Below are 27861 nucleotides of genomic sequence, written 5' to 3' on the forward strand. Positions count from 1 at the left end.
AGCATCATGAACATATATCCCCAGTGTAGAAAATCAAAGGCCTTTTCTAAAACCAAAACCAGTCAAGCTGAAAAAGGCCAAAGTAGTGGCGCCTCCTCAAGGAGCCTGTGTAACCTGTGCATATTGAAGAAGGTGGACCTGCCATATGTAAAGACATTTTGGTCAGGGCGGACCACGCTGAACATTGCTTCCATTAGTCTCATCACTAGTATTTTGCTTAGGGTCTTATAATCGTTGTCAAACATGACCATTTTGGGGAAAGAGACCAGATGGACCTTGCACACAAATTGTGTCTGTATTCTGGTATCCAGGGTGGAGTTGTACACTTTCTGCCAACTTTGTGACCAGTAGGTCCTCATATGTCATATAAAATTCAATCACCGGACTGTGCACACCTCAGGTTTGCAAGTTGCAGAGTCAGTTCTGGTGCTACGGATTTCTTGTTCTCTGATAAGTCAGTCTACAGAGAGTATGCATTGCAGGCACCACCGGTAAGGTGACTGAGTAGAAAAAGACTGCATCATGAGGCTGTCACGGAATTTCAGCAGTGCTAGTAGATGCAAAATGCTGTGTTTATGGCTTCCTGGGAGTATGCTAAATTACCCAGGGAAAGACTAATGGCAGGTCCTCTTAGATCCCTTAAACAAACACATAGCACCCCTTCGTAAATGCCAGCACATGTACGTACTGGAAGAGGACAAGGGTTCTGATCCAGACGAGTGGCTTGCTTGCATAACTAGAGTGGACCGTGCAGTAGCCCTGTCCCCTCCAACGTTTCTGTAGTCTATGACCCTCCCATTGCCAAGAAGAGTTTCCTGTAAGAAGGCAATGTGTACTCCCCTATGTTTGAGATACATGTGTATAGGGGATCACTTTTTTAGCAAAGCCCGTGCCCAGAACTACAAGATAGTGACCACGCTTAACAGTAAGAAAAATTACCCAACTTCCAATCCCAGGGCGGTACAGAAACACCTGTCCATCCAAACCATAGAACTGTATTATAGAACCCATAGGGTGAGGGTCACAGGCCCCGAGTCCATGCAGCTTGAGGTGAACAGCATTCACGCAAACTTAATGATTTTAGGTCTTTCAATTTTCCCTATCTTCCACCCAACCTTCCCAAGACCCCTGTTCTCAGTTAGAAGGTCTTTCATCCCCTTACTTTTCTGTTAAGATAGGAAAGGGAAGTTACTGGAAGGGTGCCTGGGCTTTGGTGCTGTGAGACCCACCCTAGTCCATACAGTCCCAGTGGTCTGTTTGCTTTTCAATTCTACAGTTTCTGGCCCTACAGACCTAGAGAAGGTGTGAGGAAGCCACCAGAATTTTGCAGATGTTTTATCGTGAGGTCATTTATTTCCAAAGCTCCCTCTCCAAAGAGTGCTCAACGAGTACTTTTTTTTGTGTCCATTCAAAATAGTCTATTATTCTGGGAGTGCGACAAATACACTCACATTCACCGCAACTCAATATGTTCTATAACAGGTGACATTTCTCAATATCCGATTGCTTCCTGGTGCACCCTTATTGCCCCACAGCTATGAAAGGGGGTTCTTCAGTGATTGTGTTTACTCAGACCTAGACATAAGTTTCAGAGCCCTCCCTCATATTATCTTCATGGGCCTACAGGTAATTATACAGGATTTTCAGAGGTTTATGACCCTTAATACTGCAAGATTTCTAAACTTTTCATTTATGCACCTCCTCTGTCAGCTTTGGTGCTCATGAGGAACCAAACATACGCAAGCATGCACCAATGGCGACTGTCTCAGGAGTGTCAGGAGCTTTCCCCTCTGCACACGCTTCACTCCTTCCCAACACCCACAAAAAGATATGATGAGTGGGGAGGGATGGCCGAGTAATCCTGGTGGTACCCCTGCCCTTATGGCCACAGGTCTAAGGTACATGGTCTGCTTTAGGTGAGGTGGGTGAAGGGGCACCCATATCCCCTTGAGAAGGATTGTAGATACAAGTTGGTGCCTACCAATAACCTATATGACTCAGTGTTCCAGTGGTGTGCTCTCTCTGTATCCCAGTAACATGGTAGCTGCTGGGGCACCACTAACCTCTCAGCTTCATAACACAGGGTGTCCTCTCCTCTGCCACCCACCCTGGGATAGTGATGGTCTTAACTGCTGTGCATTTTACCACTGGGCCTGAGCCCACAGTTTTCTCATGATTTGGTTCCTCAGATTGCTCAATGCCCCTGTTTCTCCTGCTCTCTCTCTGGCTTCACAGGCTTGCTACAAGTTTATTGAATACAATAATTGGTTTTGTGTTTTTAGATTCAGGACTATGATCAATATTTTCAGTTGATAGTAATTGCTTTGCTATGCATGTATCCATTCCACTTAAATTAGTCCCTGGCAAACCATTGTTTTTAATATTTTATTGCCTAGGTTCCCTTGGCATATGAGTTGCTCTTGTACATTATACTCATCAGGCTTTTCACAAAACATTAGGATCTTCTGCTTTTTGACCAGACTTGTCTGTATGTGTGGCACTGTCCAAACTTTGTTGATGCGTTTTAGAAGTAAGTGTGGCAGTTAGTATTACAGAGACCACAAGCTCAGCCTACGCCAACTTTGTTAACCTGTTATTTTTACATTCACTTACAATCAACTATATCTGCTTTCTTATTTCAATATAAGCGTGTATGCTTTAAGTATTATAATTGTGGCTCCCATATCATGGGCTATGCCACACAGACATAGTTGTTGTGTTTTCTATGATGCTCACAAATAATGGACTACGTATGTCTGTTTTTAGACTCCAATGTTACTTGAGATGGGAGTGTTTGTATGTTGTACGTCTGACAGTTGAGACAGCCAGGATGCGGGTATCGCCTACACAGAGCTTCTGCAAAGTTTTTATTGTGATCTTAGAAACCAGTGATGGTTCATAAACATTTACTGACATATACACCACTGTTGTATGTGCACTGGGCACTTAGTATGGTCTTTTATGCCCCTGCTGAAGACTATACTTGCTGTTAAAGGCCCTGAACATGTGTTATAGGCCGGAGACACAGGTCTTTAACAACTGGTATAGACCGTGGCAGAAGGCTATAAGGCTATTAGAATTTTTATTATTTAATTGTGTATACAATATTGAAAACGTTGATGCTACTAGGGGAGAAGGTTGATACCGGACCCTTTAAACAATGTATTAAGCTAAGTTAGTTCGAAGAAATCGTATGGTTTTATTTGTTTATTTCACCCAACTAAGGATAACATCTTGTGCATTGAAAAGGGAGAAACACAGACAAACATTGGATGTTGGAGCACAAGGCTTATATCAGCCATAATAAGCCTGAAGCTGCTCCATTGTCTTCTACAGAGCTTTCAACATTGCAATGTTCTAATATAGCCTTATAGCACGCCGTAGTGGGCTCTACTGGCCATTAAAGGCCCATCGCAACGTTAAAGGCAAGGCCTTAAACAATGGAGCATGCCTTTAATGGCCTTTAATGGCCGGCATAACCCGCTATAGAGGGCTATAAGGCTATTCGAACATTCCACCCCTATTAACAGCCGGTATTGCCAGCTACTGAGGGCTATAAGGCAATTAGTACATTCCGCCCCTAGAGGGTAGAATGTTCTAAATAGTAAAAGAACGGTCTCATGGGGCCCGAGAGGGCTGAAATCCCCTCAGGCTCCGTAAGGCCTCTGTCCACTGCAGTAGCTGTGAACAAAGAGAAACATTGGAATATTGATGCTCCGGACTTCTACCGGCCATTAGAAGCCCTGTATCCTCTTCAGTGGCACGCTCGACATTCCAATGTTCCAATTCGGATTACAAAATTCAACAATGACCTATGGCCCTTCCTACGCTGTTTGACAAAGTGACCTGTTTTGGGATCTTACCATTAACAACCTTTGACCAACCTGAAGCAAATTTCTCAGGTAAAGCTAGTGTCTGAAATGCTGCTTTTCAAATGTCTGTTTTCAACTCCTCATGCCACTTGTGAAGCACCCGATGCAACCACAATGCACCCAACATGAGACCTAGTATCCTATGTAGGGCCTTCTCTTCTAATACTTCCTACAGTTATTCACAATTTCAGGGCATACATAGAGGAGATCATGCAACCTGACCCAAGCCAGGCAACATTTCATTTTTAGATCTTTTATTCCAATCTCAGGTCCTCCACATCTGACAGACATGTGGATAAGACCAGTTTCAAAGGAAAAGTAGAGCCATCCATCACAGACACAATGACATTACTTTTTGGGCTCTCAATTTATGAAACGGAGACAGACAGACCAGACAGACAGACCAGACAAAACAGACAGACACACACACCTGCATTCAAACTTTACAGCTGTAATCGAAGGTATCATTGAAGCCTGTAAATAGGACTAGATGTTCTAATGCATTAAGGCCAAACAATACATAACTCTGTGGCCATCACTGTTCACAAACCATCTATATTGTTAATTCCCTGTTAGTTCAAAAGTTGGTAATGGCTTTTCACAGTTCCTAGAGATGTGCAAAAGATATTTATCTATTTGGAGACCAAAGCACAATGATCAACATTGGAAATACTGTGTGTTGTGAAATTTATGACAACTGTGGTAGTAAGGATTTCATTGGACCATCATGCTGTCACTTCATTCTGCATTTGCAGCACTTCAAGAAATTTTCAACAGGTTGGCCGTTTTGCTGAGGCAAATCTAGTCTATGTATTACATCTGGTAAAAGCAGGCAAACATTTTCAATTAAAGTAATTTTACCTAGAGTGTAGAAAATATCCTATTTTAAAATGTTATTACACAGAAATATGCTTCTCTGGAAACTGTAAGCAGATGCACATATGTGACCTAGGCAGTAACTTGTAACAGAATAATGTTGGATACAAGATAAGATATAGCTATAACTTCCAAGAAATGCGTGAAAGATTTGGCTGGAACTTCCATGTGAATAGTGATGGGGATTTAAATTGGATATAAGTTGTAAGAGAATGCTGATAAATATGTCACTGATTTAAAAATGGTCACCCAGGATTCCTGGACAATTTGATCTGGCAAGAGATGAGCACTTCTACAGGTTCCTTGGAATATACAGATTGATTTTTTAAACAAATAATCCCTTGAACCATAGTATATGTAACATCACCTAGAACACTGCTAGATTGAGAATTAACTATTACCTACCAAACAACCACACTGGTATTGTTTCCAGCCTACCCAACAAGTAAAATCATATGCCAACTCATTCAATTAGAAAATTACAAAACCTGTTTCATTCAATTAATGTTATCACAATGTAAAAAGCATGTTTATAAAATGGTTAAAATCACACAAATATATATAAAAATTATTTTTAATAAAAGCGACATGGCCAAGCACACTGCTTCATGGCAGATAATTAATAATGATTCCTTCTCTAGTCCACAGGGTTATTTATCTGACTGCTCTTCACAGGTTTTAGAAAGTACATTTTTACACTATATTTTCTGGGCCCTCTCAACTTTGGATAAGCTACCACTCTTGACCAAGGCACCAGAAAAGCTTTGGGGTAAGGCCGAGGAAACGTTAATACATATCTTATGTATTTGTCCTAACCTCCTAGCTGCACAAACACAGTATCTCAGGAAGCCTCTGATTAAGGTGAGATTCCATACCTGTAGTCATACAGTGCTTGCTTGAAACCCATCAATACAACACTGAATATAGGCTTTGTCATATTACTGTTTACAAAACGGATCAAGATCGTATAATCTTTTGTTTTGAGAGCCTGAGAACATCAGAATGCATGGTTATTCAGGACTATTGCCTGTTTTGTAAGCTTATTTCTTTTTCGTTTATGGGAGGTCCATTAACCACATGGGTGCTCATCGCGAGCTCAGCTCGTCATGAGGCACGGTGGCCGTGTGCTCATGACGAGCTGAGCTCGTCATAACGGCCACAACGCTCGCACGCAGGGCTAATTTCCCCACTGTGCTGAGCGTTCCACAGGAACTGCTGCGTGACGAGCTGAGCTCGTGACGAGCACCGGGGCGCTGTGCGCGCCCTCCCTCCCCCAAGCACAGCGGGGGAATTACCCCCGCTGCGAAGGGGTTAAATAGCATGTCAAGCATTTTACTACCTTAAACCGGTTTAGCACATTACGTTTTATAAGGTTCTATACAGCTAGTTTTTGTGCTTGCGCCAGGTACATAATAACCTGTACTCGTCATTGCATTTTAAGCATGCCATACCTTGACGGATACACGGGGTAAAGTATTGGCTAAGATGATACTCCTCTAAGGAATAACTCACCTATGGTTTGAGTGTGCATAATGCATTGGGAAGGGAGTAATTATGATTAGCACTTTATAACCGGTTAGAAGAGTTTATCATCAGGAAATAAAGTTTTTATGGGTATGCAATCAAATATTTTAATTATGGCAAGAGTATTAACGTAGAAGTGCACATGCTTTCCCTAATAGGTATAAAAATAGCTGCACCACACGCACTTTAATGCATAAAGTTTGCACAGTACGACAGGCACTTCACTGCCTGAATGGGTATAGAGATCGAAGTCCTTCAGGAGATACAACGTAAGGGGATTTCCTTCAAACTGGTTCCTGTGGATTCTCAATATCTGTTCTGACTGATTTTAGTCTTGGGTTCAGCTCCTCCTGACTGAATAATCAACTAGGATTTGTAGAGCTCGGATAATCACCTGCAAGGGTATCCAGGCACTAAGATATTGCTGGGATCAGTCGAAAAGCCAGGTCTCAACTCCGTTTCTGAATACCTGGAGAGAGGATGCTGTCGGAGGTGCAGCAGTAGGTCATTTCAGGACTTGTCAGCGAGATAGGAAAAGGAGCGTCCTCTGTGGATGCAGGGAGCGCGAGCGAGGGTGAGGTATGCGGAGGGCAGGTGTCTGGAAGGTTGCTGGAAGTTCAGGTGGTGGTTGATGTATGCTGGTCCTGGGTCATGCAGGGCTGTGTCAGCATCTTGAATAGACATCTTTTCAGGATGGGGAGGCAGTGGAACGTCCTGAGGTGGGTCCATTTGGGGAAGTCGAGGATGAGTCTGGCTGCTGAATTCTGTATCCCCTAGATTCTTTTCAGGAATTGGGTGGTGGCTCCTGCGTGGAGCACATTGCCGTAGTCCAGCCGGCTGGTGATTAGGGTTTAGGGGACTGTTTTCCTGGACCTGAACCAGATAAGATATTGTTTTAATTGTTTAGCCTGGCACAGCTTAATCTGATAGTATGTTATATGGCATTGTTTTTTAATGTGGTTTAATGGACATGTAATGGTTTTAATTAGCTATGCATGATAAATAAATTTGAATCAGATGGGCGATGGAGATTTAGGCTCCGGACAAATATGCATCAGATTTTCATGTGTCTCACTGGTTAGTTTTCCCACCCAGGGGAGGCGCAGCACTGCAGTTCAAGGCAGAACTACTTATATTGGGGCAAGGCCAAGGCTAAAAGGAACATGCATGCTAAACAATTGAATGGAATGCTTGCTAGTGGAACGCCAAGCAATTAAGTTTAATTCAAGCAGATCTAGCAATCACTTTTCAACTTTGCTTATATCTGGTTTTCCGGATAATCATCCAGGAGGTCCATCTGAAAACAGCAGATTATTTCCATGGACAGATAATTCCCTTCTACTTCGCTTTCCAATTCCCAATATTTTGGCTGGGCAGTCTCTTCACACCTTTCCTTACCTATATAGAGGATACTAAGAAATTTGTAATGAAAATCACAAAAGGAAATTGGTTTCAAAGCAGAATGTCTCAGGGTGGATAAAACCAAATCAAGACTTTCACTATGAGCGGAGAAGAATGTGGTCTACCGTGCAGATTGTATCCCCTAACTCCAACAGTTCCTCACTAGAAATGCATGTCGAGCATGAATAACCTCAAATAAATACAAGTTAAGGCTGATGGTGGAAGAAAAGCCTGGGGGAAGACTTCGTAGCAATCATGTTAATACCTGGTGAGAAGAGGGAGATGGCCTGCATCAGCGAGTATTCCTCGTTCTGTAGATTTAACTTCTTCAAAATGTAGTGAAACTTCAGGAGAGGGTCCAGGAGAAGCGCCTTGAATCCAGCTGGAAAGAGGAAGAGAAAGCAAAATTAGGGAGCAACGATGATCATAGGAGGAAGGAGACTTACAAGAGGACACTGGATCTGACTGAGCTGTACTGGCAGCAGGAATATGGACCACAAACGAAGGCCCTAGAAAGCTATAAGGGAAGAAACAGGGAGGTTGTAGTACATGTCGCTGCAGTTGAGCCATCGCCTCGGAGTTTGAGTGGACACAGAAAAAGTAAGATTCACAAACTTCAAGGTGAGGGTGAAAAAAATGATACAGTGGAATGGCACAGATAAACTAATTAAAGTGGAAATGATTTTTGATAATTGGAGGATAATGTCCAACTCAGCGGGTGATGATTGCTCTATAGTTAAAATACTTGTCTTATTACTTTGAGGCTCTGTTGAATGTATTTTCAGTGGTGAGGTCCAAAACACATCACGTGGGGCTTAGTTCAAGTAGTTACCATCTATCTTGTTAAAAAAGTGATTATTTTTGATAACATATTTTCTAATTTATTGTACATCTTCCTACAAATTCACCGGTTTTGAAAGTTCCCCCAGACTTAATTCTCACTTTCGCTTTTTTAGCAATACCACCATCCACCTGAAGATGATGACACCCCTAGGTCAAGCAATGCCATGATGATCTGACCTTCAAGGAGAACAACATTAATAACGTGTCTCAATTTGGTAAGAAACAAAGTTCGTGCAATAGATGCCTTGGACTTCAAAATGTTCTGCTGCAGCATCCGGGCTTTCAGACTCTCTATACGAATCCTCAGTAAAACAGGTGGACAGCCACTCCTGCAATTGACTTGAAGAAGACTGTGTGAGCTTATGTAAGGTGGGATGCTGAATCTCCATTTTAAAATGTTCCTCTTGCATGGCAAACCTCAAATATTTCCTCTGGCACACTCTAAGAGGAATACAAAAGTACACATTCAGGAAATCAAACACCAGTCCATTGCAGTTCTAAAATTTGAACTTATGCAGGTGAATGCTGTTTCCTCAACAATGTCTTCATTAAACAAGCACAGTCGGTATTGGTCACAGTTTTTGGCTCATTTTAGGAATCATGAAATGGCAGGTGTAACACGTCACTTCTTTGATGCAGGAATCTTCCCAAGAATTCATTTAGCCATGAGCATCCTCACTTATTTGATCAAGATGCTTGTGTGGAGGGAGGTGACAAGGGAAGGGTGTGATGGGTGGCAGTTTAAAGGTTAGCATAAAACGGTGTGACGTCATCACCCTCCATTTTGCAAGCAAGGAGTATATTGTGCCCTTCCAATAGTTCTGATGCTGCAGGGGCAGAGCTGAAGTTGATATGTTGCTTTAGTGAGCCTTTCTAACTGATTTGCTTTCACTCTAAAATAAGGTTCCTGCTGCAGTGACGCCAGTTGGAGCCGACGTGACATCAAGTTGCTTTAGAATTCCCTTCCAGTATTTTCAGTAGACTGGTTTTTATGGAAACATTGATTTCAAAGAGCAAACTGTCTAAATTAATTTCCCCCCACTAAGTTGTCTTTTTTCCTAAAAAAAGGTCATACACTGGCATGCAAATAAGACTTGCTTTCACACGTCCTCTCTCCAGCAGTCGCAATCCAAGCATGCCGTCTAATCATATATATTGTGTAAAGGCTTGCACACAGGATATGTCTGTGTGTATCTGCTCTCCATCAGCTGTGCAAGTGATCCTTCCCTCTGCCCTGGCAGGTTATCAGTGACCCTTCCCCATGGTACATTGGTGGACCAAGTCAGCATTGGCTATCCCAAGGGTGATACCTCCCAATACACAACTTTTGACCATTGCATCAATCCTCTTGATTCTTTGCTAAGAAGCAAAGTAATGTTCATCCTATGATGTCTGCAGTTGCAAGTAACCTGGGGTTGAAAAAGGGGTCAGGAATGTGGACTTTCAAGGCACCGGCCTACTTTTTTACCGTCTGTTTATTAACTGCTGGCAGTGAATGGGGTTTAGCATACTCAAGCATGAAGTATGTCTTAGACTCTATAAACAGAATTATAATTCCAACTTAACTACAGTAGGTTGTACAATGTTTGAAAACCTACCCAACTTTATATCCGTCATTGAGAATTTGAGAAAGAAAAGATTTGTCTGCTGGGGTGGTGCTCCTGGTACGAGTAATTCCCTTTGAGAGCTGTCTAAACCGCCATTCTAAAAATCCAACAAAAGACCCATGTCGGTGTCCATCTAAGCCACAGGTTTGTGAGGCTCATTCTCATCACCTTTATCTTGCCCATGGAGTAAGTCTTCAAATTCGAACTCTGAAGGAAACAGGGCTTCAATTCTGAGGACTCGAGTGGTTCAGGGAACCAACAATGTTATGTTATGTTAATAACCATTTGTAGAGCGCACGTACACCCGTAGGTTTCATGGCGCTAGTGCAGAGAGACGTAACCAAATCCCTAGGCGTATGCTTGCTGGAACAGCCACGTCTTCAGGGACTTCCTGAAGACCAAGAGATTGTCACAGTTCCTAAGTGACAAGGGGAGGGAGTTCCAGAAAGTGGCGGCTAGGTAGGAGAAACAGCTTCCTCCTTGCTTTTTTCGTTTGAACAATGGGATAGTTACCAAGTGGAGATGGGCAGAGCGTAGGTTACGCTGGGGTTTGTGGAAATAAAATTGACAATTGTGCCCCATCATTTCCCTGTTTCTGCCTGACAGGCATTTTTCTCAGACAAACACCCATTTTGTGTGTGACATGCTCTCAGCAACTTGTCTGAAAACTGTCCTTCACATCCCCATTGAATCTTGCACAACCCCCTGCTCCTTGTGGTCGAGCCAATGCCAAGAAGCCTGCCTGTGTGCCTTCCCCCAGTTGTGCCAGAGACTCAGCCACATCCTGTCCATTGTTGGTAACTCAGCCTGTCACACCAACTGCCCTGTGACCACCCCCAACTGAAAGAAGAAGCACAAGGTTGTACACTGTGAACACACACATTTCTGTGGTTCTGCCAATTCTGGGAACCAGCAGCAGATAGTTCCTGTTCTTAAAGTTCAAGTTCAAGTTCAAGGATTTATATAGCGCACTACTCACCCAGAGGGTCTCAAGGCGCTTGGGGAGGGGGGTTAATATTCTTAACTGTAAGACACCCTGCACCTGGCATCTTAGTTCATTTGAGGAAAATGATATTTTGCCTGACCAAAAATGTCCACTACATATACCCTATGTTACATGTGTGTGCATGTCATCCATGCATATTCCCTGTAGTGGCCTGAATCACTAGGCCCCTGCAATCATGTCCTGCATTAGAAATGCCAGTCATCAAAATCTCCCAAACGTTAAGGTAGCATAAGGCCCATGTATTTGCAGTTCATGACTCCTGACACACTGAAGCTGCAGTTACGTCCCTCTAACCTCGCATACTTCTAGCTCAGCCGAGAGAAGCCCAGCAAGAGGCCTGCCAAGACTGTATTATGTATAACTGTTATCCGAGGGAGATAGGGCCTAGCCATTCTGACTCCATTTAAGTAAATCACGGTGCTTGCAACCATAGAAGAACTCACAGCCCTCATGCAATGAACGAATAAATATGCCCTCTCTGTCTTTTAGTGACGAACAACCTTTTCTTCAGATAATACATCCCCTTTCTCTAGATATCAGTTGTACTAGATGTGCTGGTCGCCTTGACATAAGAGATCTCTCTGCTAGGTTGAAAGTCAGCCTCCTCCCAGTTACACGTCAATTGCACGTCATGCTCAAATTGCACAATTAGGGCGCAGTTCGAGCTGGTCATGCCAACTCCTCCTCTAAGTACCCACCCACCTATGACACCTACCTATCACACACCTATGACTCATCAAGTGTACACCCACATGTTCTTATCTCATTTTCTGTCTTGCTCTGCCTCGAGCTCCCTATGTACAAGGAGTAAAAAGTATATATATGATGTTTTGTTATTAAATGATTAGAAGACTCTTCCTGAACCTCAGAGGTGATGGAACATATTCTCCCTTTGACTCGAGTTATTGGAATAAAGCCCATTCTAACTCAGATACCACGGACTCTGCCTCTCACTTGATGCATGCTAATTGTTAATGACTAGAAATTATGCCAGGGTAATATTTTATTTACCACATAATTTGGCGCCCGAACAGGAACATATCCCTTTCCCCACTCGCCGGAGTTGTCGGTCTAGTCTTTGCCCCCTTCTACAGCCGTGACGGACTTCAAAGCACACCAGCAGGACTTCCTGCCACTCCCTCAGGCCCACGGAGGAGGACGGACTGCGACCAGGCATCCATGTGAGGCGGTGAGAATCGCGGATCGTCTCAACCAGAGGCCCAGCCCGTGAGAGAGCAAGGTCCGAGGTCTCCAGAGGTCCACCTGTTCCAAGGCGCAAGCGTAGTCAAGTCAAGTTTCCGAGGCCTTCAAGTTTCAAGTTCTGCTTTCCCGGTGAGTACCACTATGGGGAATGTATCTAGTTTCAAGACGGGCTCATTTTAGATGAGAACGGTCAAGACGTGTCCACAGTAAAACGTGGGCCCGGTAAAGACGTGTCTCAATTTTTGGGACCGGTATGGTTGTACTGTATTTTCAGTGCACAAAAATGTTTTTCAAGTACATGTTTAACTCTCTGTATCAGTTTACGTTGTATCTGTTTTAGTGTTTCAATGTTATGTTGTTTTAGTGTGAATGATTGTTGATTGTTACAGTCTATTTTTGTGTATTGTGTTTCCATTGTATTGGTTTCTGTTTTCAAAATTACGTCAGATAGGGACCAGAAGAGGTTTACTAGAATAGACAGTTAATATCCGGCCTAGAGACACACCTGGTCATTTTATGTATAATAAGCATGGGCTAAACGCCATTTGGAGAAAGAAGTCAAGACCCTCTCAGAAAGATGCCATTGAGTTATGGCGCAAAGAGTGACATAGGAGAACAGAGAAAGAATTCAATAAAGCAGAGAGAGCTAAACAAGCCAAGAAATGCCGTTGTTAACTGGTATTGATCCCGTTCTGTCAGAAAAACTAGCTAAAGTGACCACCTCAGAAAGACCCAGTAGGTAGAGAACGCCACCACCTGTACCCTTTAGAGTATGTAGAATTAAAGCCGACAGCATCTGAAGCGTTCATTTCCTTGTATCTAGACAAGTCCCTTCTGGACTGCGCAAGTGCCTTGTGAGTAACTAGTTGGTTTATTTGTGAATTGCGCTTTGTGCTTAAGACTTGTGAATAGTTTGTTACATCCATGTGTGTATCGCCTTGTGAATGGCTTGTAGTTGCTTGTGAATAGCGACTTGTGATTAAGACTTGTGAGTAGTTTGTTGAATTTTCTTAAGTATAGCTCCTTGTAAATATGCCTTGTGAATAGCGTGTCATTTTTGTGACTTGTTGAGTTTCTTGTAAATATGGCTTGTGAATAGCGCCATGTAGTTATGGCTTGTGCAGAGCATGTTATCATCAGGTCCCTAGCCGTTACGTTAGTCAGGAGAGAGCTGGATCTCTTTCAAGTACTTGGAGAAAATGTTTTGAAGATGTGCGTATGTGTTATGTGATAACGTGGAGAGATGAGTTCATGACTTTCCCATGTACTGCAGTCATTGGGGAATGATTGTGCTTCAGCTGCCGAAGAGTTAATATCTTGTACTGAGTAGGCAGTATTTGTTTTAACATGCTGATCAACAAGGTGTGGAGGGATTTTGGCGTTTTTTGGTGTTTGCGGGGGGGCGTGTTTTTGAGCGGAAATTCGTACCCGTTCCAGTGGAGGGATTTGGTTGCTTTTTGGTGAGGATTTAGGGAATAGCTTGGACTACTGTGATGCCAAATTTGAAAGGGATTTGAGCTGTGGAAGTGGTGAAAAAAGCATGTTTTGTGTGGAGGTGCGATTTGCCATGTTATCCAATGGGCGTATTTCTGAAATGTGAGATAAGGGTTTGCACAAAGAGTGCTTCAATGTTTTCACGGTTGGAAAGAAAATATGAAACAGACCCATTATAGAATGCGTTTTTAATTAGTGTAATGCAACAGTGTTTTTTGTTTTAATAGGAATGTTTCTACAGAATATTTTTCCCAATGCAAGCTGCCCTTTAGAATAGCGTGTGACAGTTATCCCACTCGCTTAGGAAAGTGGCTATTTGTGAAATTAATGAACGTGGCCATTTTTGATAGCTACAATACACTACCATGTTAGTGCATTGCTAAGAGTCCCCTACATTAGTTTAGTTTGCATTCATTTAGTTTCAAGGCTCACCTATGTACTTTGACAGGCTGCTGATAGAATGGTGATATATTGCACGGTAAAAGCAGTGTTCATTAAACAAGACTTGGAAAATAGGATTTATTATGTCTGATTCAGGGCTACAATACTTACACAGATGGTTTCAGATCAACATTAAGTGGAGAAGCCTCCATTGATATATGCAGAGAACAGTCCCAACGCAACAGTCCATGATAATTCGTTTGTTTTTTTCTCTCAACTGCAAAGTGCTTAACATTGTGTGCAGAAGCAAATTGTCCCTTTCTTTTTTGTATGGTAATTTGCATGCTAAACAAATGCCCATGTTTCAAATGTCTTGCCTTCTAGCTGAATTAGTTAGACAAAAGTGTTTTTTAGAAAGTGGAGCTTTTTAGTAGCAGTACAGAATTATTTAAAATGCTAGCATGTCACTCAGTTACAGAAAAATATATGTCTTTATTAATTTACTTTTTACCACGTTTTAAATTTTGCTTCAGTTAAAGTTAGAAAAGCTCTGGCCTGGGAACAGATATGTTTTGAAGTACAAGGAATGTGTATTTTTGACCTTGAGACACAGTCCGTCCGAGATGGCCTGGTTCCCAGTAAATGATGTTTATGTAAAGGGAGGGCTTTTTCTCTCTTGGAGTGCCTGTCTTGTTGATTTTGGCCATCCTCAAATTCCTTTCCGCGGACGATTATTGGCTGTTCTCCAGCTAAGTCAGGCTTCCTTCGCGAACAGAATAAAAATACTTGACGAGCCACGAAGACAATGTTTATGTAAAGGGGGGCCAAGTCGCTCCTCTGAAACGGTCAACACTAAAAGCTTCATTGACTTCAGATAAAGTCACGCTTGCAAATGGATAGTTGTTCCCCCAGTAGTGTAAACAGAATATTTGGCAGGAGTCTTGCTCTTGCAATGAGTTCAGCATCTGGCAGTCATTCAATTGTAGATCTCAGTGTAGCCCGGCTTGGAGTGGATTCAAAACTCCGAGCGCGAACATAATTCTAGAGGGAGGGGCTGTTTCTCACAGAGGCTCCAGCCTTCTGTCTATGACAAGAATACTTTGGTTTTATTCAAATACATTTAGAGAACATATTGTAGGTAGTATGGTCATACTGTTCCCAAGATCTAGAGTAGGTTTTTTTTTTTTTTTTTGTAAACTGCAGAGCTTTTGAATTGAAAATTCATTTTTCTTTATTTATTTATTTCTATGTCATTTATTTTTGCTAGATTGATGACAGTGAGCCCTAGCATTTACAGTCAGACACTAAAGGAACGGCTGGACAGTGTTTACATGCCTTCCAACACAGCACTGATACAGTACATAAACGACATTCTAATTACAGCAAGATCAGAACCAGACTGTGACATTGCATCTCTGACAGTCTTGTACTTTCTGTGTAAAGCAAGTGGTGTACAACACTTGCTTTCCAAGGAGGGTACACCAGGTATACAGCTAACATAACCATTTATTGGCCTTACTTCTTACTGTAGGTAATGGATTCCCCAGTATGCATATCTAGCCAAACCACTCATACAGTTAACTACACAGGAGGCAGCCATTTTGACTGTTCTCCCTAGGACACAAGAACACACCTTGGCATTTGAGGAATTAAAAAGAGCATTATGTCAAGCGCCAGTTTTAAGCGACTCCATGTTACAGTAAACATTTTATGCTTTTTTATTTTTATTTATTTTTACATTTGACTGTAGCGAGACTGACAGGATATGGACTGACATTATTTCAACCACACATAGAGATCAGACGTTGTAATATTCTGAATCCTGCAACGCTTTTGCCCTCAAGTACAGTAAATGCATCACCACATGACTGTGTGGAAGTAATGAATAAACCAAGACAAGACCTGACAGATATTGCACTTCTAGACCCAGACCTGACACTCTATGTAGATGGATCATGCATGAGAACAAGTACAGGAGACTTAGTAGCAGCGTATGCCGTGACCACAGAAGTCATAGAGACACAGAAAATAGACACCCTGTCTGCACAAGCAGCAGAGCTCATTGCTCTGACACAAGCCTGCATAAGAGCAAAGCACTTGAAAGTAAACATTTATACTGACTCACAATATGCCTATGGCGTAGTTCATGATTTTGGAGAGAGTTTTTTTTTTTTTTGACCTCCCATGGGACCAAGATTCAGCACAGCCAGCTTATTCAGGCCCTGTTAGAGGCCATACATTTACCTACAGCCATTTCTATCCTGAAATGCAAAGCTCACACCAAAGTTACAGACACCATTTCCCAGGGTAATGACCTGGCAGACCGAACAGCTCAGACAGCCCAGACACCAACAGACACGACAAGGACAGAGGTACCATTACTGATATAAAGTATGACAGTCAGGGACCCTACACAAGATGTACTTGACATACAGACACATGCCACAACAGATGAGAAAAAGAATTGGACTGAACAAGGAGGGGTCCAGACTAACCAAGGTTAGATGACTAGGGGAAAAGGTACATTGTTTTCTTCTCAGCACATAGTCCAACACACTTGGGAGAGAAGGCAATGCTAGACAGCTTACAGAACATTTGGTTTAACAAGCAGCGAACATGTATGATCTATTACCAGTTCAATCCAGGTAAAGGCATTCCGGTGGAACAAGGCGGATTTCATCCTCCTGACCACCCTTTTGAAGTTCTCCAGATGGATTGTATCCAAATGGACAGATGTAGAGGTTTAACAAGTATGTCCTAGTAGTTGTGTGTGCACTGTCTAGATGGACAGAAGCATATCCAGTTCCAGATTATACTGCTGTTACAACAGCCAGACAATTAGTGCGCAGTACTTCCCCAGCTATGAATCACCTCATGTGATCTACCTCATGTGATCTATTCAGATAACGATCAGCCATTCTCCTCTGAATTAATGAAACAAGTGTCCCTTCTGTTAGGTTATACATGGAAATTCCATTGTGTCAGACACCCAGAAGCCGCAGGCCTTGTAGAAAGACAAAATCAGACAATTAAGACAAAGTTGCTGAGATCTGTACAGACAAAGGCGTGGATTGGATGGTGGCCTTGCCGGTTGCCCTCTTTTACATGCGTATGGTAGCTCATTCCAGAACAGGCCTATCTCCTTATGGAGTATATATGTGAGGTACGCCTATGCCAAAGAAAATTACTGATGTTGACAGTAACATGCTGACAGATCACCTGGCTTCCTTGATTTCTGCACTACTCTCTTTTCATTCACAGGTTGCTGCCGCCTTCCCTGACAACACCCAGGTCAAGGAACATGCCATAGCACCAGGAGAATTTGGACTCCTCAGGATCTTTGATCGTTCAAGTCCCCTTGAGCCACGTTGGAAGACGCCGAAGTTGGTGGAAGGACGTAAAGGCCAAACTCACCTTCATCACTACAAAAGACACTTTGGAACTTTGGAACTTTGAAACTTTTGATAAAGAACACTGACCTTTGCTAGAAAATACCCCTCAGCAAGAGTATAGGTCTAGATTAAGAACTAGTAAGTCAGACGTAGTTTAATTGTTTAAGCCCACCCGGTGGTGAATCGGTTAGACTCGATTCTGACATGCATAAGATCACATATGAGAATAGCAAGAAGAGAGATAAGAAGGAAAAGTACTGCAAGGTATTACGCAGTAGATGTATAGTTACTTTGATCATCCTTTTTATTCTGTGCATTGTTATAATGGGTGTTAGTTTATTGCTACATGTTTTCTTTCCCATTTCCTCACATATACATTCTTCCAGTAACAGTTCCGCAGAGCATACATTTAGTGACCTGCCACCCCATGTACTGTCATATCGACTTGCACTGCGTAACAATACATTTATTCGAATGTTACACCATTCTCATCAGACCAGCAATGCGACTGACTGCTGGGTATGTGGCCAACTGCCTCCTTATCAAGAAACGAAGGGAGTTCTGCCCTTCTACCCTTTACCGGTCTCACACAATGGTTCCTGTGGAGCATGGTTTGCTCTAATGACATCAATAGATAGAAGGTACATAGCTTATCCAGGTGGCTGGATATATGGAAACCTGAATAAAGTAATGAATGAAGCATGCTTTCCAGACAAAGACGGATTCCCCCAAAGAAAGGGAACCGATTTAGAGAATGAAGAGTACGAACAGGGAAATACATCTGTTAATTTTGTAATGTTAAACGTTCAGCCCAAGCAAAACACAGGTCCACCGTTTATATCAGTCCTGCCAGCAAAAGGTGATTTATGTGTTAGTAAGAAAGGCTCAGTACATATGGGACACAGCAAGTGTAACACTGTAGTAGAGTTTGATGATAACGGACTTTCTTCTTTCAAAACATCATGCCATACCTATTTCATTTGTGGTCAGACAGCCTATGTACATCTGCCCTTAGACTGGGGTGGGACTTGTTATATAGCATTCTTATTGCCACCCGTTTTTCTAGCCCCATCAAATTATCATAGAGATTCACGACTAGAACATGTTAGACAAAAGAGAGAGACAGATTCCGCAGGGATCGATCAGACTGAAACAGCTTTGGAGCAATATACAGATTTCAACAGAGGATTCTTTTTCTTCATAGGTCCCGTCCAAAACAGTAAACTGATACGCAGGTTAACAAGGACTCTTGAAAAAGTTGTAAATATAACTGCATCTGCCCTGGCGAACTTGACCCAGGAACAGTCTGCTATTAGACTTGTCGTTCTTCAAAACCGCCTCGTTCTAGACGTCATCTTGGCGGATAGGGGCGGAGCTTGTAAAGTGATCCGATCTAGTTGTTGCATTTTCATCCCAGATAATGCACCATCTGTGTACGAAGCAATAACAAGACTCCACAAGATTGCTCATGTCATACATCAAGATCCAGGCACATGGACTTGGTCCAGTTGGTTCTGGGGTGTAATATCTGCATGGGAATGGAAAGTTATGTCCTTCCTAGGAATGGCCCTACTTATGGTATTTGGTTGCTGTCTCTGTCTGCAGTGCGGCCCGGCGATTTGCGGCCTGTGTGCTACTGCCTGTATTCCCCATCCACGTAAACAAAGAGTTAAAGATGAACAAATGATTCTGTATGATCAACTATACGGTCTCATGAATATAGATGTATCCTAAAGGGTTATGTAGGGGACAAGGAGGGAATGAGGAAAATGATATTTTGCCTGACCAAAAATGTCCACTACATATACCCTATGTTACATGTGTGTGCATGTCATCCATGCATATTCCCTGTAGTGGCCTGAATCACTAGGCCCCTGCAATCATGTCCTGCATTAGAAATGCCAGTCATCAAAATCTCCCAAACGTTAAGGTAGCATAAGGCCCATGTATTTGCAGTTCATGACTCCTGACACACTGAAGCTGCAGTTACGTCCCTCTAACCTCGCATACTTCTAGCTCAGCCGAGAGAAGCCCAGCAAGAGGCCTGCCAAGACTGTATTATGTATAACTGTTATCTGAGGGAGATAGGGCCTAGCCATTCTGACTCCATTTAAGTAAATCACGGTGCTTGCAACCATAGAAGAGCTCACAGCCCTCATGCAATGAACGAATAAATATGCCCTCTCTGTATTTTAGTGACGAACAACCTTTTCTTCAGATAATACATCCCCTGACTCTAGATATCAGTTGTACTAGATGTGCTGGTCGCCTTGACACAAGAGATCTCTCTGCTAGGTTGAAAGTCAGCCTCCTCCCAGTTACACGTCAATTGCACGTCATGCTCAAATTGCACTATTAGGGCACAGTTCGAGCTGGTCATGCCAACTCCTCCTCTAAGTACCCACCCACCTATGACACCTACCTATCACACACCTATGACTCATCAAGTGTACACCCACATGTTCTTATCTCATTTTCTGTCTTGCTCTGCCTCGAGCTCCCTATGTACAAGGAGTAAAAAGTATATATATGATGTTTTGCTATTAAATGATTAGAAGACTCTTCCTGAACCTCAGAGGTGATGGAACATATTCTCCCTTTGACTCGAGTTATTGGAATAAAGCCCATTCTAACTCAGATACCACGGACTCTGCCTCTCACTTGATGCATGCTAATTGTTAATGACTAGAAATTATGCCAGGGTAATATTTTATTTACCACACATTGACCACCCTTTCCTGTGCTTCAGCCAATTCCCAGAACCAGCAGATAGTTCCTGTTTTAAGAATTAGTTACTGCAAGCCAGAGAGCAGATGGTCTCTGATTTACACAAGATAGTTCCTCTTTTTGACTCTTGTGGTTCAGCCAATTCCCAGAACCAGCAAGATAGCTCTCGGTTTTACACAAGATAGTTCCTCTTTTTGACATGAAGCACGAGCACAAACCCCAAATGAGGAAGCCTCCCCCTTCCAACTGTCAGACTATTTCACATCGCAAGTCCCCTCACGAAGCCTAAGACACGCCCCCATTTCTTCACAATCTGCTCCTCTTGCTGATCTTTGTTCCTCTATCTGCCATGACCTGTTTGTTCCTCTATTTTGCCTCGTGACCAAGACTGTATAAATGTCCTGCTGTTGAAAATAAAGACACCCACTTCAAGAGAGGGACTTGAGAGATTGCTACTGTGCCCGCTTGGTGCTGGAAGCGCTCCCCTTAACTCGAGTTATTGGTCTCCTCCTCCTTCATTTGAGCACCACAGACTCCTCGCTTTGCATTGACAAGAAATTATGATTTATTAAGCATAGAAATTCAGAAATGAGGTAATAAGTAAATTTAATTTACCACAGGTTTGTAGTTGTTAATCATGTTTCTTACAAATTTGGGGCCGTTCCCATGCAATGCCTTGAAAGCTATACAACCCGTCTTAAAGGCAACCCTTTGGGCCATCGGTAGCCAGTGAAGTTTTGACATACCCGGTCTAGCGGACTGCCATTTGGGCTGTTTCCAAATGAGTCTTGCCGCCTGATTTTGAACCATCTGGAGTCGTTTTAGCAAGCCCAGTGGCAGGCCAAGATATAGGGCGTTCGAAAAATCCAGGCGCGAGAGTACCAGGGCTATCACTACCTGTATGAGTGCAGAGTGAGTCAACAGGTGTGCAATTTTCCTAATTTTTCGAAGTTGGAAAAAGCTAGAGGAGACAACAGCTCCCACCTGTCCTTTAAGCAACAGGTCTGCGTTGAGGATGACCCCTAAGCTTTTTACCGAAGGGGAAGCAAAGGGAGAAGAGCCCATATCGGACGGCCAGAAATGCGGGCCCCAACTGAGCTCACTCTTCCCAGGCTATACTAGTTCCGCCTTGCCTGGATTGAGTTTTAGATGGTTCAAGTCCATCCAACTCCGTATGTGGGACATGGTTGCCCGGAACTGTGCCGCTGAACCTGGAGAATTCAGAGGAATGATCAGCTGCAGGTCATCAGAGTAATTGAAAATGGTAATCTTGCGGTTTTTTAGGGAGTGTATTAAACAGTAGTGGCGACAGTGATGATCCCTGAGGGACCCCACAGAGGGAAGAGAGTCTCGGGCGGTAAACTTTCCATGTCATACTGATTGCGTCCGCTTGGTAATGAAGGAAGCAATCCACCTGAGAGTGGATCCCCTGAGGTCAGCCTGTTCGACACGGTTCAATAGTATGTTATGGTCGACCGTGTCGAACGTGGCTGACGGATCCAGGAGCACCAGGGCCTGGTGGTTGCCCTTGTCCGCATTGACTCTAAGAGTATCCTGAACTGCGAGGATCACCGCTTCCGTTGTGTGACAGGCAGAAGCCAGCTTGGTTAGGTTCTAGATAGTCAGAGTGTTCGATGAAATTCGAAAGACAGCTAGACACGTGGGCCTCTAATATTTTGGCTGTGAGAAGTTAGCCTGGCATATGATGTCCACTATTCTAGTGGGCACCTTGCACCAGTCTAAACGGCCCATATTGATGGTGGTTGTAAAGTCAACCTTATAGACTAGCTATCCTAGTAGTAGCAGGGACCAGCAGTCTTAGGCTAAAAAGCATCAAAGAGCATGTAAAGCCAGTTGTTTTACCATATATAATCCCTTGAATACCAAATTGAAGTACACCAAACAAGGTATATATCAAATATAGATATATTTATTACTAACACAACCCCTCTGCACTCTTTATGAGGTCAGAGTTCGAGATACGTTACAAGTTACTCACTAAGCATACTATAAGTTGCACAAATACAATTCTGCCCTAGGGGCCTCACGAACCATATACTAAGTAAGTGGTATAAGGACCACTTCAGGAATAGTGAATACGCCTAGGGCATCGGTGGGGCTACACTACAGGACCAAAGGTTTGGAAGTAGGAGACCCACGGGAGACGCGTGCAGTGTGGGAACACAGTCGCGAGTTACCATTGACTTACAATGGGAACGAAGAAGTCACAAAGTTACTGATTAAAGACACTTCCGGGTGGACTACAATGAAACCCCTTTAAACTAGGACACTTGGATAGTCAATACCCACGGGAGCACCGGAGTACTTGAGTTACCTCACACATGGAAGCCGGGTGCATAGGTGTCTTTTCGTGTCGGGTTTCGTCGATGCTTTCAATGGAGACCTGCAAAAGAAGTGCTGCAGGCGGCCGAAGGAAGAGTGTCCGGGTGGATCCAAGGGTGGATCGAGGAGCTGAAGAACCTGAAAACAGAGGGGACAGAGTCTGGGTCACTAGCCAGTGACCAGGAAGGAACCAGGATGGAACCAGGTGATGTCGCAATGCAAACAGGTGAAGATGTGAAGCTTGTCTCTGTAGCCACGAGGACCAGGAGGCGTCGACGACAACCAGGAGCTGGATTCAAGCTGTCCCACAAAGGATGTAGTTGACTGCGGTGTCGGTATCCGGATTGGACCCAACAAGCCTTGGAAACCGCAACCCACGCAGGAAGTAAAGATTGGCTTCAGGTCAGACCAGCAAGGTCTGAGGGATTTCTCCTTTGCAGGGAAGCTGGAGTAAGCCTGGAGCAACCAGGAAAGCAAGATGAATTCAAAGGTTCGCCTTCAGGGGGCTCACTAGCCAACGGGCTAGCAACTGGGAAGACACGTCAAGCTGAAATACAGGAGCGGGCGCCACGCGGCACTCGTGGAGTGAGGAGGGCTGAGCTCTGGTGCAGATGATGCTCGGGTCTGGGGCTTCACGTACCCCAATGCACAACTGCGAGTTACCTCAGCAGTCGATGCAGTTAGCAATTTGCAGGATGTCCAAGGAGTCTGGTCCCACGTCTCTCGTGTCCACCACGGGTCTCAGTTTTGATGTGGGTCGGAGTCCAAGAAGTCTAGAAGTCCAGTCCTGAGTAGCTGAGTCTTCGGGTTCCGTCAGGAGCGTCGACAAAGCAAACCAGCAAGTTACTGGTGGTGCCTGTTTGAAAAAGATGGTCACTCCTTGACCACAAGGGAGATGTCTTCCGTTTTCTAGTCGATATAGAAAGTCGAAGGTCCAAGAGTTTCATTTCAGAGTTTCGTTCCAGGATAATCTAATGTCTCTAGACACAGCTCCTATATTTATACTAATCTAAGGGGCTGGATTACCTGCTAGGTTCCTCCTATGGGTGGACCCTGAGAAGGGGGTGGTTACACCCCTTTCTCTTTGTCCAGTTTCGCGCCAGAGCGGGGCTGGAGTGCCCCAGCAACTGGTTTGAACTGGGCTATGCATGGAGCACCTTGTGTGCCCCAGGCAGTGTCTCGTTTTGCATCCCTCCCTGCCCCAATACACTAAAAGCCTGTCTGGGGAGGTGCTACCACCTCCCAAGGTAGGAAACCTATTGTCCAGGCCTCCCCTGCCGGAGTTTCGTCCAGCAGCAGGAGGTCAGACTCGTGTCTGTGGCAGCAGCATCCATTTAGTGATGCGGAGGCTCTGTTTAACTTTAACCGGGTAAAGCAGTAACAAACATGTCTTCTCCCTCTAGAAGGGTGGAATGCAACCCTCGCCGCCAGAATTGGCGGGGGTAGTATTCCAAAGTGTTTGACACCTTACACGACATGTTTTGATAAAGCCAAATCACAGTTAGCATTAACCGCGAGGATTATAATGCACTTAAGAGTATATGGTATGGCTATATCATAGAACAGCTATAAGGACATGGTTCCGAAAGCAGCAGAGGGGCTCAGCTCATGCTACGGCACCCTCTCACATACAACCAAGCACTCTGCCTCCCGGATTGTTAAGGCCTGCCATAGGAGTGACTTATAGGTTACTATGTGTCTATATATAAGGTAGATATAGAAATACTATATCTAAGTAAGGGGTGATTACACCACCTTACCCAAGCTGAGTGATCAGCCTGTGGTGTCAGTTTGAATGGCCAGCCAGAGGTGGCATAATACATGCTGCAGCCCCTGGTAGGCCTTGGATGCACCTATGCCCTGGGTACCTATGGTACACTATACAGGGGCTCACAAAGGTGACCCAATACCCAATCAGGTATGTGCCTAAAGTACATGGTATCAATTTAGATAGAGAACAGCTGGGCTGGGGGTCTGATTAGCAGGCCCACAGCCACAATAAAGTCGAAAAACCAGTGAATCACATCAAAAAGTGGGGGTGACCATAGGAAGCAGACCCTACTCTCCTACATTGGCCATGAAGGGGAGAAGGGAGATGGGCCGATAATTGGACGGGTCCATGGGGTCTGCCCCAGGTTTTTTATGAGTGGGACGACCGTTGCATTTTTGGTGCAAGGAACCTTGCCCTGTGCGAGAGATTCATTGAGGAAGGGGAGAATACTCTGGGGTAGGGCCGAGAAGACCGCTTTCATAATATGTGGTGGGCAGCTGTCGTTAGGCGACCCGGAATTAACCCGAGACAGAAGCTCCGAGAATGTTTTCGGGTCAATAGGAGGGAGGGCATCAAGAGTAAGATGATTATTACAGATGTCATCCAATGGTTCCTGACTGAGGGAATTAGGGATGCTGTTTTTTAATAGCAAAGATTTTGTCTATAAAGATCTCATTCAACAAGTTACAGAGCTCCTGGGTGGGGGGGGGTCTGAGTAGGTGCTGTTATTTCACTGTTACATAGGTCATTCACTATTTTAAAAATAACTTTTGATTTGTTTTGAGAGTTTAGCATTTTCGTAGAGAAATAAGCCGCTTTGCTATTTAGGATAGTTTTCTTATATTCTCTACAGGCTATGGATAATTCCTCCTTATCTTGCATGGTGTATTTTGCTCTCCATTTCCTTTCTTTCTGGCGTAATTCAAGTTTTAATTTTTTTAGGTCAGAAGTAAACCATTTGTGGGCATCCATACAACGTGTGCGGGAAAATTTAACAGGGGGGGCGTGAGTGTCGCTAGCCGCTGATAACCACTCCGTGATTTTTCCTTCCATAATGTTGACATCCAAACAGAAAGTGGGTTAGGTGGTTTTCAGAGTGTCGACAAAGGCCGGTGTGTTTAAGGACTTCCATTTTCTAGTTACCCCTCCCGCCCGGGGCAGGGACTTAGTGTAGCCATTGATAGTGGTTGTGAACTGGATTAAGTGGTGGTCAGATCATATGCAAGGCGTGATGGAAGGAGTCGAGAGTGAGAGATTGTGTGACCATACTTGGTTCAGGATATGTCCTTTTTCGTGCATGGGGGAATGTATATGTTGGACCAAGTTCAGGTTCAGAAGGAGCTCCAAGAGTTCGACCGCCTGGGGGCCGCCTGCGGTGTTGTTGAACCAATAATTCAGGTCCCCAATTAGGAGAACTTTAGCAAAGTTTACAACTAAGGAGGCCATCTGCTCACCAAGGGAGGTGGGAAATGTGGCCATAGCCTAAGGGGGTCAATAGATCAACATGAGTGCCAGCGAGCCAGTGTCCGTGTAGAGTTTAATGACTAGGTTCTCGACCTCCGGCAGGACAAGAGGGGATAGAGCGACAAACTTATAGTTTTTGTGGATAATAGCTGCCACCCAGCCTCCCAATTTGCCCAGGGGTCGATTGGCTGATAGAATGTAATAATCTGAGGGGAGTGCTGCTAGGATATCCGGTAATGAGTCCTGGGTTAACCAATTTTCCGTGATTAATAGAATATCAGGTTTTTCAGTGGCGAGTAGCAAGAAGATGTCCAGTTGGTGTTTTACCAAAGAGTGTGTGTTGAGATATACACAATGAAGATCCAGTTGAGAGTTTGTGGTAGGGTTAGTGATAACGGGAGGAGCAGGACGATGCTCTGATAGAGGCCTAGAGATGCCATTGATGGAAATACGGTGATGGGTGTTGAGGTCCAGAGAAGGACAGAGGTGTGTAGGAGGTCTTAGTAGTTTAGTTCCCTAAATGAATAGGTTACATTTTTGCCATAATCCATGGCCCCTGGGCACGGCCCGGCGCAGACGGGCTTGCCTTTGGCGCACCCGCTGCGCGCATCCGCTGCGCGTTAGCGTCATGGTGTGATTTATATGGCACATTGCTGTTGGAGCACTAGAGCGTCACCCTGCCACAATGGCCGCTCTAACGTGCTCAACCAGGAAGTAAAAACTAAAGTGCCTCCCTCCACACAAACAGCACGAGATTGCTGCGGTGGATCAGGGAAAGCAACAGAGCAAGCGAGAGCCAAACAGCTAAAAGCAATTAGGTTATGTGCAATTTTAAAAGAATACAATACAGTTGCATTAAGTTCACACGAGCGGAACTAGCGCGAGGAGATTTTGCTTACTGTCCTCAAGCGCGTCAGCCCCAAACTGGGTTTAAATGCCCTGCAGCTGATGGAGCACTAGAGCGTCGCCCTGCCACAATGGCCGCTCTAACGTGCTCAACCAGGAAGTAAAAACGAAAGTGCTTCCCTCCACACAAACAGCACGAGATTGCTGCGGTCGACTGGGGAAAGCAACAGAGCAAGCGGCAGCAGACAAACCCAGGAGAATCCGTAATGTAGCACACCTTCCGGGGCGTACCATAGTGTTTCTTACTAGTTGGAAGAGTTGGGCATGAGATTGAGAAAAACTTTGGCTACTGGTTTAGATGGTTCCATAATTTTGCAGGATTAATAACAATGATTGATTTAATGCTTTATCAAAACACTTTTTTGTGATTTAGCTACACACAGTGCCTGTTAACAGACCTCACGTTTACCAATGAGCATTTAATTCTGCAATGGGCCTCGTGTTTACCTTTATCTTCTTTTTGCATTAAAGGTAAGGTTTAATACTTGGCTAATTTGCCAGGATCACCCTAAACGACCTTTCAGGTTTGGGGAGACAAAGGACTCATTTTGAAACAAAACCCAAACTGGTCTAGTGCATGAGCCATACTAGGATTCCTTTGGAATAGGCGCATGACCCATGCTAGGATTCCATAGGAATTGGGGCATGACCCATCTAGGATTCCATAGGAATTGGTGCATGACCCATGCTAGGATTCCATAGGAATATCATCCGTGCGCCGTGGCATCAGTGCTGCGCAAAGGCAGTGGCATGTCAGCTTCACTGCAGCATCACACTTCACATGCCTCTACAGCCTCCCATCTATAGTTGAAAGTGTGACAGCTGCCGCCCTTTCCTCCCATCCAAAAGATAAGAAAATGGTGCATCTGGATCACGTAACAAAAATAAATGGCGGAGGAAAAGACATAATTGGGAAAAGAGATGACAGACTGACATGGGGAAGAAATACATACAATGGGAAAGAGATGATAAGGGTAGGGGGAAAATACATACAATGGAATAGAAAAGAGATGGCAATGGTGGAGGAAGTAAAGACAAAGGGGGGAAATGA

The 27861-nt window shown here is 44.0% G+C and overlaps 1 protein-coding gene across 3 annotated transcripts in view; it reads right to left on the reverse strand.

Annotated features, from left to right (window-relative positions):
• The window catches only part of NR1I2 (nuclear receptor subfamily 1 group I member 2), a 363371-nt gene that overhangs the window by 44278 nt on the left and 291232 nt on the right, over positions 1–27861 (reverse strand). For all 3 annotated transcript variants that reach the window (XM_078656650.1, XM_078656652.1, XM_078656653.1), the window contains one exon: positions 7939–8055. In XM_078656650.1, the coding sequence (XP_078512776.1) occupies positions 7939–8055 (117 nt within the window). The remainder of the gene's footprint in view (positions 1–7938; positions 8056–27861) is intronic.

This window comes from Lissotriton helveticus, chromosome 8 (assembly GCF_964261635.1).
Source record: "Lissotriton helveticus chromosome 8, aLisHel1.1, whole genome shotgun sequence".
Taxonomy (NCBI): Eukaryota; Metazoa; Chordata; class Amphibia; order Caudata; family Salamandridae; genus Lissotriton; species Lissotriton helveticus.